Source organism: Photinus pyralis, unplaced genomic scaffold (assembly GCF_008802855.1).
Source record: "Photinus pyralis isolate 1611_PpyrPB1 unplaced genomic scaffold, Ppyr1.3 Ppyr1.4_LG6, whole genome shotgun sequence".
Taxonomy (NCBI): domain Eukaryota; kingdom Metazoa; phylum Arthropoda; class Insecta; order Coleoptera; family Lampyridae; genus Photinus; species Photinus pyralis.
Window position 1 is genome coordinate 31,069,442 of NW_022170663.1, and position 14,903 is coordinate 31,084,344.

Genomic DNA, 14,903 nt, shown 5'->3' on the forward strand with positions numbered 1-14,903 from the left:
GGAACGGGACATCGGAAGTGGATACCGACAAAGGGAATATGGTAGCCCTCGACAAGATTTTACTGAGAGTGGAGTTAAAACTTTAAACGCGAATTGCGGGTGCACGCGGAAAGTGGGAAGCGGGTACCGATAAGGTGAATGTAGTAGCCTTCGACAAGATCTTTTATTGATGGTTGAGTCAAAAGTGGCTAATAAAATACTGATCTGCCACAAAAAAATGCGCTGAAGTCCATTCGATCTCACACGAGGACTTTATTAATATACGAGTAATTATATTTTTTTTACTACCTAATATACAGTTAATAATAAACAGTTCGACGAAATTTTTTTGTTATAGTTAATTATTGTTTTCTTCTTTGTTACACAATTTTAAATATTTCGTTTAAATAAAATTTTTAAATTAAAAAAAAATATACAGAGTTTGTCCGGAAAGTAATGTAAGTGAATGTTTTTTCCTGAGACTGTACGCAACAGCGCGCTCTTTACCAGCTAGGGTTGACTTTACCGACTAGGATTGCGGTGGTGGGATCTGGCAACAAGATCCAACGAGCGTCAGATGGCTACTGGTCGTTGTAGCGGTCGCATCGCTCGTTCCCTGAGAGTAGTTACAGTCCGGACAAACCCTGTAGAAGGCAATGAAGAGTGGCTTTGGTCCAGCCATAGTTACCAAGACTAAAAAATAAAAATCCTTTACTTTTTCGACCCACCTGTAAAAATATACAGGGCGTACCATTTAAACTTTAGGGCAACTTCTGGTTAAACTGGACAATACTACTTCGTGCAATTCGTTTTACTTACTCGTATAATAGAACCATATCTACCAAAAATTACATTCATACCGCCAAAATTCGGCTAAAGTTACAGGAGTAAGCCTAATTTGTTCACACGGTATATGTATTTGAAATGATACACATTATTAATTGGCTTTGTAGCTCAGTGGTAGAGCGTTCGGCTACAAAACCGGAGGTCGGGTGTTCGAACCTGGGCTGAGGTAGGAATTTTTCATCTGTGGCAGAGATGCGAATTTTCTCAGGTCAGGTTCGAGCATTCTGCCGGCTACTCCGAATTAGGTTTTCCTGCAGTTTTCCGAATTCGTAAGGTAAATACCGGAGTAGTATAGAACAACTTAAACCTAAAAAGCATTATTTATTTATTTATTTATTTAGCCTTTATTTTTGAGTGGGCGGGGTTTCAGCCAAGGCGGGTCACTCTGTTATTGGGCGCAAGCCTGTGGAAGGCCTAGAACAAGAGGCACAATAAATAAAATAAATAAATAAAATAAATAAACTCAAAATTAAAATGAAAAATCTTTGGTTTGAGGGACTTTGTATTTAAATGTTAAAATCCATAACGCATGAAAAATGGAGATCACTGACTTTTCCTTCCTTCAGTGGGCGAATATAAAATCGCTTTATAAATGAGGTGCCTGCGCATCAAGGCGTTTAGGAATTTCCACGACGAAATTGGTTTTTGAATAAAAATTTTGCTCTAATTTGGACATTATGCCGAGTATTTAGAAAAATTCTTTCTTCCTGATGCATTAATGCAATGCACGACTCTATGGTTGATATCGCCGTCACACGGATAGAGGTAAATTTGTCATTTTTAATGACCTATTCAGGTCTTAAAAAACTGGTAAAAGGTATGTGACCATTTTCGATTGCAAATTTGTGTAAAGTGTTAGGTGGGCGATGGTCACTTATTTGCCCTAAGTGTAGGCGATTCAGTGGCCATAATTGGTCAACAGGAAAAGCGTAGTTCCAGAAAGCATGACCTTGATCTGGACCAAAAAAACAGAATTAGTGCGAGTTCTGGGGAACTGATTCGATTCTATCTCACGGATGTCCACTTATTTTAGTGCTTCCAATGACCAACATAACTACCGATCTCTTCGTTTTGCCTTTTTTTAGAGGAAGATAAAAGTGTACAATGCCTTATTACTAAATGCTCGAGTTTCTTTTGACAGAAAACTTCAAACACATTTTCCCCCAATGAAGATGTGTAAACATACATTTTAGATTTGATGCCTATTTACAAACAAATAACTTTTCACCGCTTAAAGCGCGCGAATCCTTTTTATATGTTAAATACACCTATAACGTTTTGTCGCATCGATTTTTCAAATAAATTCTGACGGAAACGCACAATTTCGTTGTAATATTCGAAATATGAACCCTTCATTATGATAGATAGGGTGGAATAATTACTCTCGCTTCGCGTTCGCGTTAATAGGTAAAAAAATTAGAAGGGTTATTTCTAAAATCGATAAAATAATACGGATTACGTACGAATGCAAGTTGAAAAACATCTGTCAAGCAGGTGAAAATATGTCTACCTTGTAGGAGAAATTCATCAGAACCTTTTCTTTTTTGAAAGAAGGGTCCACCACTCTACTTCATTCGCGCTGTGTTAACCAAAATTGATCGAAATCTACCGCTAAAGTCTTCGGTAACGTTATATATTTGTGGACGACGGCAGTTACAAAGAAACCAGAATTGAAATTTGTATACCTACCTTAAAGTAAACCACCTGGTCTAACTGGCGCTTGCGTGTGCAGGCTACCGCTCGTATAAAGCAATTTGATAGCGTTTCGAAATTCAGTAATAACCCGGCGTTTCAGACAAGCATGTTCGGCAAACGGGGGTGGTTTCGATTGAGCGTGTTGCTCGTGGTGAGCTTGTGCTTAAATTTTACGCACGGAAAAAGTGAATTCGAGGAGGAACTGCAAATTCTCAGCAAACAGGTTAAGGCCCTTCTGGACCGTAGGAAGGAGGATCTTGAAATAATCGAGGATAGTCTTAGGCGAAAACTGTTCAAGAGTCCCGAAATTAGTGATGTTCAGGATGAGATAAGAGCACTGAGGTAAGCAAGTTTTGTGTATTTAAATTAAGACGGCCCTAGTACATAAATTTTTCTTATCCAATATGATCCCTAAATACGAGGGGCCATTTTAATTAAAAGATAAATTTTTGAGCGCTCGGGGAAGTGGAGGTTAAATAATTACTTTGATCTCGTTCACGCATAGGTGAAATCTTCCTGAATTCGCTCGTGTTTATTTGAGTTGGGAGAACTAATGTTTTAACAATCTAATTCAAAGCTTTCCTGGATCGTTTACGGACCTATAAGCTGGATCACAGGAAGTCTATCAAGTCGGTATCGGATTTTCCTTTTTAATCGCCGAGATGACAATAACACTTCACGCGTTTAATTAAATTTTTTCGGCCCGTCCTTTGACAAACTTAAGGTTTCATTTTCGCGCAGTTAAGGGCACAAATTAAAAAGTGATTAGCCTTCGTCTTTTTGCTATTTTATTGGCTGTGAGCTTTCATATAATGGAATTATAGCGACAGAAATTCCCAAATCGATAGAACACTCTACCTTGCCATTCTATATGGTTTAATCTTGTTTTTCCTTTCATTTCTATAGCCACACGCCGAGTTTTCCCTATTGTTCCACAATTTCCTGCATCTTCAGTCTGCAAATTTTCGAAACTTCTGAATTAAAAGAAACTAGGTCGGACGAAGCGCTTCCGCTTATTCATAAAATATTCGTATCTTCATCAGTAGCTTAGGTGCTGCCTTATTTGTAAAAGAATCGCATCGCTCATTGTTGCATGTACCAAATGAATCTTTTAATACATTTGGCACGCGCGCCAAATGAATTTGTGAGCAAATCTAATCTCTTTCTCGAGTTTCATCTTACGTAGCACAAAGGCGGGTCGCATTTTCGTTTTTCTTAAAACCCAACCCGGCTTTTACGCTCCATGGTCGTTCCGGATTCAAACCCGAAAGTGGTATTTACTAGAATAATTAGAACGCTTCGCTGAAGACGACTGCGGTACTTGGCCACCATATAAATTTATGAATGGGCAAAATATTATCGTTTTCTGTTAGAGGTTTTAGAAGGTCGAAGGAGACCGAAATCTATCAATTTGCAAATTAGATTGTTTTAGAGGCGTTTCATTAGTCAATAGAACTTATCTCAAACTGGATCGAAAACTGGCTCTTCGTAATATAATCGACTAATCGAGTGGTGTAATCGTTTCAGGTCTCTTGACTTTTCCATTTTTAATTTTCAGTAAATGACACAATAATTATGAATTGTGCGCATTGTGCAGATCAAGAGATTTCTCCAAACCGAGCTCCAAACCAAGATAGCTCAGTAAATTATTGAGCACTATTAGAGGCAAATGTAGACAAGGTTTGACATAAATTATGCAAATGTTATACTGTTTATACATAAACATTTAAAGGTCGTCTAACACACATTCAAATAATACACGCCGAGATACACTTTATATAATACAAGAGGAATAAAGTCCAGAGAACTCCACAATATTGAATTCTCCCTCTGTGGGTATAGTCTCCTCCGATACCCTGATTTCCAGATATTCGCACTAATTTTTTCACACTAATAGACATACCTCGTACAACCAGTCCCCCCCACCAATCTCGATAACGAGAGGAGGGCTGTAGTATAGGTAGCAATTTCAAAAGACTCACTTGGCACTACTAGAGGCACACATTTGTAAAAATTTCTCTCAACGTAGTTCAAAACCTCGTTCAAAACCGCAGAAGGGCCCCGGACGGATGGGCAATATTTTTTAAATTAAAAAACTCGCTAAAGAAATAAATACCTTAAAAGAGCATATATATAATAGGCTACGCAAATGCTTAAAATTTTTTATGTAAATTATTCATGCGATGAAGAGAGCGTATCTTTCTCTTAGATTCGCCCCCCCCCCCCAACTGGTTTCTTAATTTAGTATCTATTGCTCGATCTATTGGGTGGTAGAGGGTATTAAGACAAACATCTGTTCCAAATAAACTGAAGGTGAACAATGTGTCGCTTCAAAAGCCCCAAAATTTGAATTTGCTCTTTAATTTTTATAACACGGGCGGATGGAATTAACCGATGTAGTAATGGTAGATCAAAGACATCTCCCCTTTGATTAGAAATTTGATGATGATTCCTGGACAATTTCTTGACAATCTGTAAAATTTCGAGTTTTTAATTTTAGGAAGATATTTGGAAATACGTTTCAGAACCTGTAAACATTTTCTTACATATTCTGATCGTCGTTCACAAGCGAGGTATTAAGTTAAACCCAAAAATTTGTTCAAAGAACCGTATTTTCAAATATCTTCCTACAATTAAAAACTCGTTTGGAAGAATACAGGGATCGTGCACCAATTTCTGATCGATCGTTCGTACCGTTTGTTTGTGTCATAAAATAGCCTGAACTGTATAAAATTAAAGTCTCCAGCTAATGTAATTACTGAGATCTCAGTCGGACAGCCAGCTAGCCATAGTGGGTGTCCGATGTTTCCCGGGAAAAACTCGTGCAATTGCATAATTGAGAATAGCATTATGCGGGCCACTCTGTAATTGGGCGCATGCCTGTTGAGGGCCAAAAATAAGAGAGGGATAATAATAACGAATATAATAGCATTTTTTTTTTCAAAATTACGCTAAAAATCAATACGGATAAAAAACCTGACATAGCACAGACAAATACAAAAATAAATCATCAACTATGACAACAACATGCAAAAAAATACACAATACACAAATCAAACATAAAAGATCAGGTAATTGAGTCAAATGCAGGTAAACAAATTATTAATTTAACACGAAAAGTGCAGGTGAGAATACAAGCAGTATTCATGTTAAAGTCGATTATTACACAAACATGTTGGGCATTTAACTATACAGAAGAGGGCCCCCTTTCTCGTATTGCTTACACACCGTCCGGCAGCGGAGACGAGACTAACAGGGGAACTGTATTAGGTACTTTATCCGCGGTATAATTGGTTAGTAGTCACTAGTCATACAGGGCAACATGATATTGACAATCTACTCTCTCACAAATACATAAACAAATACTTAATAAAATAGTATATCCACCTGTATATTATAAAGAAACAATGACTAGGTATAATGGTACACAAAAAAAAACAGTAGCTTGGAGCACCATGCTTTCAAAATACAGATATCAAAATATAATGCAAAATGTAAATAATAGCAAATTGTGACCTGAAATTCAAAAATTGATGGTTACTACGAGAAAGAGAACAATTTCTACCTGTAATTATACTTCTCAAAACAGAACAGAAATCAAATTTGAGAAACCCAGCACGCTTGCACATTAATGGATATTTAACTGGCAAAGAAAGCGTTCGGGAAGTAGTCAAGCATATCCGTTGATAGAGGAAAGATGCAGTTAGAAGCATTCGTTAATTATATTCAGTGCGAATCCACTATAGGAATAATTCAGTACAAGGAAAATTCTTTTCAATTAAGATAAATTAATTAAATTAGAAATATCATATTTGCAAGTAACTATAATCCTATGTAAATCTGCCCATGGTCTGATATGAATAAAATAAATGCAACAGATCGGGGCGTTGGTCCGGGACGGACTTAATTAATTAAAATTAGGAGTCACAGATTTGAGTATGTTCTTTATTATTAACGAAAATTAAGCCGCGCGAAACTATGCTTTCGGCTCTCAATTATTTGCAATTGGAAATGGAATTAAGTTTTCTAATTACGCAAGCTGCTAGTAAAGTGTTCCACAGAAAATTACTCTGATTTTAGGTGGGTTTTTAATTAGTTACTACGGCTGACAGTAAGGGCAGATGGTGCTTAAATGCTGGTTTTGTGAGAAGCAGACTATTATTATTATTCTGTCAGTGGGGCCGGCCGCTAATACCAGTTCGCGTTCTCGTAGTTAATGGGTCCTGAATACTGTCATTTATGCGTTTGCTCGTGAGACAGAAATTAAAAGGAGCACGGTCAATGAGAGCATATGCTCCACACTTATCGACGCATGAGAGTGTGTGGTGTGTCGCTTTGGCGCGAGGTAGTTCGTAACAGCGCATTGACTTATTTGTATTTATTTATGAATACCTGAACCTCGATTCAGTGTTAGAATCCAATAATTTTGTAAAATCGCGAGTCTCTCATTCGATGCATCCCTTATGGAGTTTAGTAGCAACTTCAGATGGTGTTTTCGAAATCACAAAAGCTTGAAATTCTTTAATTTATTGTGCTGGTATAAAACAGGGATCTGGACCGGACTGAAAAGAATGCGAGAACCATAACGGGAGCATTTGTTTTTTCAGTACCGAAATCAAATCACAACTGAAACCGTAATTCCTTCCCTGGTTCCTTCTCTTAAGAAAATTACTGAGAACCGGATAATGTTTTGATGATTTTTATGGTTCTTTCGGTTCATACAGTTAGAAGTTAAACTCATCAGTTTTCTGGCTATGCATGCTCGGAAAACGATAGGCAATAATTTAGACACCACCATTGTTAAAATAGATTTGTTGAATATTTCTCAAATATACGAAAGTCCCAAAATGTATCGTTTGAGGGCTACGTTCACAAACTTCTAAAAAACAATTTAAAATGTGTCCAGTGCAAAGAATGATAAATCTACTAAACATTTATTAACATACAATATCACCAAGGATTTAAAGTGTGCCCAGTGCCCTTTCATTACCAAACATAAATCCAGTTTTAAAGAACATCTAACAGTCGTAAAGACCACGATTTAAAATGTGACCGGTGCGATTTTGTCACCAAGTACAAATTAATCCAATTTTAAAACACATTTGTTTCTATGGAATATTTATATGATCTAAGCATACGGGGGTCATTTTAAATGTAAGTGTATTTAGAATGAAAATAGTGTGTGCACTACGGCAGGAAAGTTGTTTGGCAAAGTACTATATTGTTTATTTTAGATAATAAAGGGCTTAGGTGCAGATGTTTTCCTTTGTTTGGATTTTTCAGGTCGATAAATTGCATTTCTACATTCTGTCGTTTACAATTTTTATCAGTTGACAAGAAGACAATAATCTGCATACGTGCAAAGTGTTGGTAGAAATAGTGGTAGGAGGCTGAAAATGATAAAAGCAGTGCGTTCAAGACTTTTACGTGATTATTGGTCCGCCGCCGGTTGCTGATCGAGGCGTGTTTATTTTTCGCTGTAAAACAGCAGTTTCAAATACATTTTATGCTTGTTTTGGCTCTTGATTTTCAGTTAGTACTATGTTTGTTTGTGTCGCTCATTTATCGGTACTTAGAAACGATACGCTCCAACATATATTTTTAGTGTCATAATAAAGCAGTTTGGCCCAGCCCAAGAATATTACAATTGTCTTTCCTTCCCTAACGGTACTGGCCACCTGTTCGCCAATGAGTCAAATGATCTTTTTGTATTTTTTAATGTAGCCCTCGATGTAGCCAAAAGTTCTACATTAATTAATTATAAAAAAAACGAATAAAAACGCAATTCCTAATTTAAAATCGATATCAAAGGATTTGCCTAATTAAATTGTAATAGGTTTAGTTGATTCTATGGTGTTACACAAGCCTATTTCACCCTATAACCCATCAAACTTTTATTGACTGTCATACCGCATCCATAAATTTGCTGTGTCAAATGCGAAAGTGCAGTGTTGCGCGTTTCTACTGCCAAAACTTCAGCATCATCAATTTTTTCGTCAAGAACTTCGATATATCGATGGGATACTTTGAAGTCGAGTTAAGTACTTCTCCATAAAGTTGAGCACAATAAACTTTGTTCGCCTCCCTTTCTCTTTGCTTTGTAAACAGCTTATACTAAAAGCAGCTGGCTCACAAAGCACTGACGACTAATTGATCTAGCTTTGAAATAAAATTGTTTTCTTTTTACTGCTCACCTTTTTTTTCCGTATAAAATGGGAGCACGTTATGGCGAGCCCAAGTATCGAAATTATGAACGAAATTAATGGTTGTCGATTAAGTTACGCGGACGTTTTGTTTGCCTTTCCATTAAGGTACACTGCCGTATGGGTAGGTAAATTGATATTACTTCCGTTTGATAGTTTTAATTTGAGTCTGGTAGGAACGCAGTGAATGTCACGCGAAGACGAATTTATGTACTTTCTGTGTATTACAAGTTTGAAATATGACCATTAAAAGCGACTGGCAGGCTCCAGAAATGATCCCTATATTACTTTGTGCTAGTTTTATTCTCATTATGTTGTGATCCATACGAATGACAACAAAAGTTAATAATTGTGTTTCGGGGGGAGCGCAAATAAAGCATCTTCGTTTCGTTGTAATTCACCTACGTCGCCGTCCTGTAAATTAATGTTTGTGCCTTTCTGGAATTAATAATTAAAGGAATTGCGTGATAATTTACGCATTTGGTGGATGTCAGCGCATTAGGTACATTATTCTACATAGGTACCTACTTTTACATTTTCGCATATATCGTTTGGAAAATGGAGATTAACATCAGAAAACTCTATAAGTGCTCGTGCCAAAGCCAGACATTAACTTTATTAAACTTGTTGAAAGGAAAAACTGAAACTGAAATTAAAGGAAAATGGAATCTCCGGCGCAATCTTGATACCTGAAATCAATTAGCGACAATCTTCGACTGGATGAGTTATCCTTCCAAGCTAAGGATCAATGCTTTGGTTAGAAGGGGCGCGTTAGATTAATTAACGAGGGTAAAAGCAAGCGTCTTTGTGTACACTAAATGGGTTTTCAATACCCAATATACAAAAAAATACTATCATAAATCACTTTTAAAGGTGCCGATTACCGGCTGCAATGGCATGGCATTATTCCTTGGGATTCTCCGACACGAAAATCTCGCGAGTTTTTCCGCTAAGTAATAGATCGCTTTCATATTACGCCGAAAGGGTGAATAAAATTTACCAAAATCGGATCGTTACCGCCGGTCTTTAACTAACGACATCGTATGAAAAAATGATGTGCCTACGCAACACGTGTTTCATTGAAAACGTGGCCATTTATCGCGGCCGCTATAAATTTCCAAAAAAAAGAAGAGACAAATTAAATCGAAAACGACACGGAAACGTGTTTAAGGATAATAAATGAGGTTAGATACCGAAGAGTGCAGGTTTTTGATTCCGGAGAGCTACGCCTAAAATTTGCGTGGCATCGCGCGATTTACCTACCTCCCTCGCTAAATCTGAGTGCATTCCGGAAAACGCAGCCCTCGAAACAAGAGGCAATTAAATGTGATTAAAAAGTTGATGTGAAAGCCACGAGAGTTTTTCAAATGTGGAGTACGAAAGGACGCTTTGTACACGAACGACTTTTCTCCTGCATTATCATTATACACCATTTTACCTTTTAAAGGGCGTTTGAAGTGGGTTATTGTGTCCCGGGTTGTTTCTAAAGCAAGGATTCATCGACTCATGTACCACGTTCCATTAACACGAGGATTTTATATTTTACTATTATATTCATACAGAAGTGGATCCGAGACTTTTTCATGTGAGAGATTTGATATGAAATTGTAATCTTCAAGGAGAAAATCCTGCCGTTTTTCAAATATGCATCACTACGTATGGGGGTTTATAGTAAAATACCTGAATCTTTCACGAATTTTTAGTGTCTCGAAAAAAACCTTTCAAATCAGAAATCCAAAGATAGCGATGTGTATCGTAAATATTAGAGCCAGCGCCATGGAGGGTCAATAAAAGAGTCTCTTTACAATTCCCTATAATACGGTCGACAAATTCAGATAGGAAAAAAAAATCGATTTTCTGTATTTTCCTCTTCGGTAATGTAATTGAAGTGAGATTTCGCAATATAGATTTGAGATTGACTCTCGCCTAAGAGATTAGAAGGAATTCCACCCTCCCTCTAAACTTTAAACATAAACTGGAACAATAATACAAATTATTACGGGCTCGAATCCCACGTCAGGAATGATTGTTTGTGGTTGCATAGTTATATTACTGACTATTCCAGAAATCCCGTTAAACCTCGAAGCAACGTGAAAGATTAGTCATTGATGATAAAGAATGAAGGCTGATGTGACGCAATCTTTCCGGAAAATATCACGTGTTTGTTCGAGAACATTCCAGAATACTCGGAAGCATTCGAGAATACTCGCGTTTGCTATATAAGCAAATTTAATTGCATTTTAGGACAGTTCAACGGTGAAATAATAAATAGTTGCGCTGTTATAAATTGTGCATATGTGAAAATAATGCTTAGCTGTTATAAATCAATTCATTTCAAGTTATAAATTTATTGTTAATTAGTTGTAAATAAATAAAACACGTAATCAAATTTCTCTCACTATAAACTAAAGGCAAAAACAAAAGTAATGTTTTAATTTTACCCACCCCATTTACCCAATAAAAATTTTTTCACACAGACTGATATGATACTAATTCGTTCAGTACTCACGACTTACAAAAGTTCGCCCAAAGTAGAGCTTGGTAGGAAAGTCGTGACGTTTGAAGCTCAACCTTCAATTATTAAGAAGTGGGCTTAAAATTGGGACAAATTTGAGCTAGGTTCAGAAAAATCAAAAATTAACACGCGTGTTTCTTGGACAGATTTGGTAAATAATTGGGTACAAATTAGAGCTCCGAAGTCGTGAAATTAGCTCGAACAAAACTTGTTTTAACAGAGTACAGATTGAGCACTGGTGTTGGGTGTTCCGCACTAAGGGAGAACCTGCCCGTGTGGCTGAATCTGGACTGCGGTACTAAGGATAATATATACAGTGTGTCCCAAATCGGGTGAGATTGCATGGGTAACTTTGTTATTATTAAAGATAGAGAATTGGTTAAATGGGCAATGTTTTGCAGTTTTGGATGCTTATTTAAAATTTCCTTATGGAAATTCAAAATGTCGCATAGGTTCGACGTAAATTCATAAAAACTAAAATTGGTCATTTCCTTGAATGTCTTATATCATCGAAAGTATAAGAGATATAAAAAAAGTTTTATATAAAAGTGACTGTCTTTGATACGCTTAATTTAGAATTGATGTTAAAAAGAAATTCAAAGATGGCCACTTTTGAGGAACATTTACCAACTTCCTAAAGTTAAATGGGCGCCATATTGGATTTTTAGATTACTTGATAGATTTTTAAATTCTCTTTTCAGCGAGCTATTATAACATAAGATTGAAAATAAGATACCAGTTATATTAACGGTTTTTGTATTTTAATCAAGTAGTCTGTGACGAATAAAAAAAAAACAAAACAAAATCTATTCGAGGCAACAAAACAAAGAAAATAATTGCACCAGATGTTTAAAATACTGGTCATTATTAGTGAAACACACTTCAAGACAGTTTAGTTTAGGCAACGTGTTGCCATTGATGATTATTATTATTATTATTGTAGTGGTAGCTACTTCCACTTCACTTTTATTTTTTAATTAAGTACTTACTTTTATAATTTAATGTACTGTACATAATTCGTGAATTGTGACCTGAGCAGCCAGTTTGTTGGTAGGTAGCATAAACTAACCCTTCCTTCGAAACACACGTTGTCGAGAAAAATCCTTTGAGGAAGTTTATTGGAGAATTTGTAAATAATGGTGAGCAGTTAAAGATCCATCGAAGATTACCGGTCCCATTACATGACTTCTCATTATGCCATAAAATACATTAATTTAAAAAAATATTACTTGATTTTGGTGTGAAACTACAACATGTAGGTTTTCCTGTGACGAGTAGTGTTCATAATGTCGATTTGAACACTTCGCAGTTAGAAAAATAAGATTCATCTGTCCATATACTCTCCTTGGTAAAACTGTTAGTTTCGATATTCTTGCGGATAAACCACCTACAAAATGTGACCTGGGACAATGCATCAATGGTAATCTATCAAGTAATCTAAAAATCCAATATGGCGCCTATTTAACTTTAGGAAGTTGGTAAATGTTCCTCAAAAGTAGCCATCTTGAATTTTTTTACATCAATTCTAAATTAAACGTATCAAAGACAGTAACTTTTATATAAAACTTTTTTTATATCTCTTATACTTTCGATGATATAAGACATTCAAGGAAATGACCAATTTTAGTTTTTTTGAATTTACGTCGAACCTATGCGACATTTTGAATTTCCAAAAGCGAAATTTTAAATAAGCATCTAAAACTGCAAAACATTGCCCATTTAACCAATTCTCTATCCTTAATAATAACAAAGTTACCCATGCAATCCCACCCGATCTCGGACACACTGTATATAGTGGGTTTGTTTGGTAGAGTAGAGGCTGAAACCCCGTCCACTCAAAAATAAAGGCAAAAATAAATAAACTAACCATTGGCACAAAATTGTGGAAGATTGAAGCTTGTTTTAGAAAAACCTGTAGGCAAATTAAAATATGGTAGCCCCTACATTAAAAAAAACCCTTTTTTTTTACAGAAAAATGCATGAGCACCAACTAACTAAATTGAACTGTTGAAGATGAACCGCCAGTCGGATTTAGCCCACCAACTCTTACGATTCCTACCTGAACGTGAATTTGAAATGATACGAACCACTAGATATGGAATGAATTACTCATAATTTATGATTTTTCGATTTTGGATGACGTTTGGTCGGAGACCAAAAAGTTCATCCGTATGTCAAAACAAGTATATTATCAAGGATCCTCAAATCCTCGATAGTGTTGTAATGTTGTCCGTCCGTTTACCCGTCCGTCCGAACTCGTTTTAAAACGAGCTAATCCTATTGAAATGGGTGTACGGGTAATTCAGGTATTGCAACAACATGTGGCAAAAATTATTATTTTATAAAAGGCTTTTAAATGCATTATCTTGTCCACTAAATAAGATTTAACCCACACAAAAGAATCATATCATTGAACTGAAAATTCAACTCCACAATTATTGAGAAAAAATCACCAAAATCTTTGGTTTGGGTTCGCTTATCATTCATAAAAAATATAGAAATCTGTTCACAAAATAAAATTCCGTGGGTCAACCTCTGCAGGAATATTAAATTGACTTTGAGCATAATTTTTTAATACAGAATCCTCAAAATGATCGAGTCTGTTTTTATACATTGCAAAAAAATTCAAATAACCTACATTTATCGATCAATCGAGGTTTTCTCAAAATTACAGTCGATTTTCTCCTTTTGAAAGGTAGCAGAAGCTCGGAAAATTGAATGGTAGAACGCTTTGTGCAATACATTAAACCCTGGTATATTTGACTGCTCGTTGAAAGTGTTTATTGAGAGACGGTTAACTGCTCAAATCAGAAACAAACAGAGCTGAGGTTTCTCGAAATTTACTACTAGTTGAAATTTTGTTTATTCACTAAAATTATTTACCAATGTTCCGCAACATGAAAATGCTAATTTTACAGTTTTAACAGCTAGCGCAATCACTAATTAACTGCCTTTAAACTTTTTATCGGTTGCCGTTTAAAGTGTAATCTTATTATTGCCCAATATAAACAAGATAGATGCACATTTTGGTTAATAAACTTGCGTTTTATTGCAACCAATCACCTCAAATGTAGACTCAATGAACATTTTGCACCCTGGACCACAACGTTTTCGTGGTAATAATACATTTTTAGGCTATCATCACAAAAGCGTTGATTTTATGGTCGCTTTTGCGGCCATAAAGTTTCACTTTATTGTACGCTTCTGTCAAACTTTACTTTATTGTACACATCTGTCAAACTGTACTTATTTGAAACTGATGTGTGAGAAACAGTAATCTGTTTGATACAAAGCGTCTATCTGGTGTAGCCCCATCAAGGATTGGGCCATCACGTGCGTTTTTTTCATTTTCGGACTTGTAGGAATGTTTCACACTATTTTGCATAATCACAATCTTCACATTTAAAATTATAGTTTGACGTTTCAATCTTTGCTGCTTGCAGACCTTTTTGAAGTGTAGAACAAAAACATGAGGAAGATGTTATTGCTTACATTATTAAGCCGGGCTCAGACGACTCGTGTACTTGGCGAATAATCGTTACTTTCGTATACTTGGCATGTCGTGTGAGTGGGTTACTTGTACAATTAATTGTCACTCGTTAGTTTTCCATTTCTTGTCGGTAAAATTGGTCCGAGTCAAAGGGATCACGATTATTCGCACACTT

At 36.1% G+C, this 14,903-nt stretch overlaps 1 protein-coding gene across 1 annotated transcript in view; it reads left to right on the plus strand.

The window, feature by feature from the left end:
• The first annotated feature begins 2,596 nt into the window (after positions 1 to 2,596).
• The window catches only part of LOC116174694 (protein scabrous), a 41,204-nt gene continuing 28,897 nt past the window's right edge, over positions 2,597 to 14,903 (plus strand). Inside the window, exon 1 of the mRNA XM_031492652.1 lies at positions 2,597 to 2,862. Coding sequence (XP_031348512.1) covers positions 2,627 to 2,862 — 236 coding nt within the window. The 5' untranslated portion in view covers positions 2,597 to 2,626. The remainder of the gene's footprint in view (positions 2,863 to 14,903) is intronic.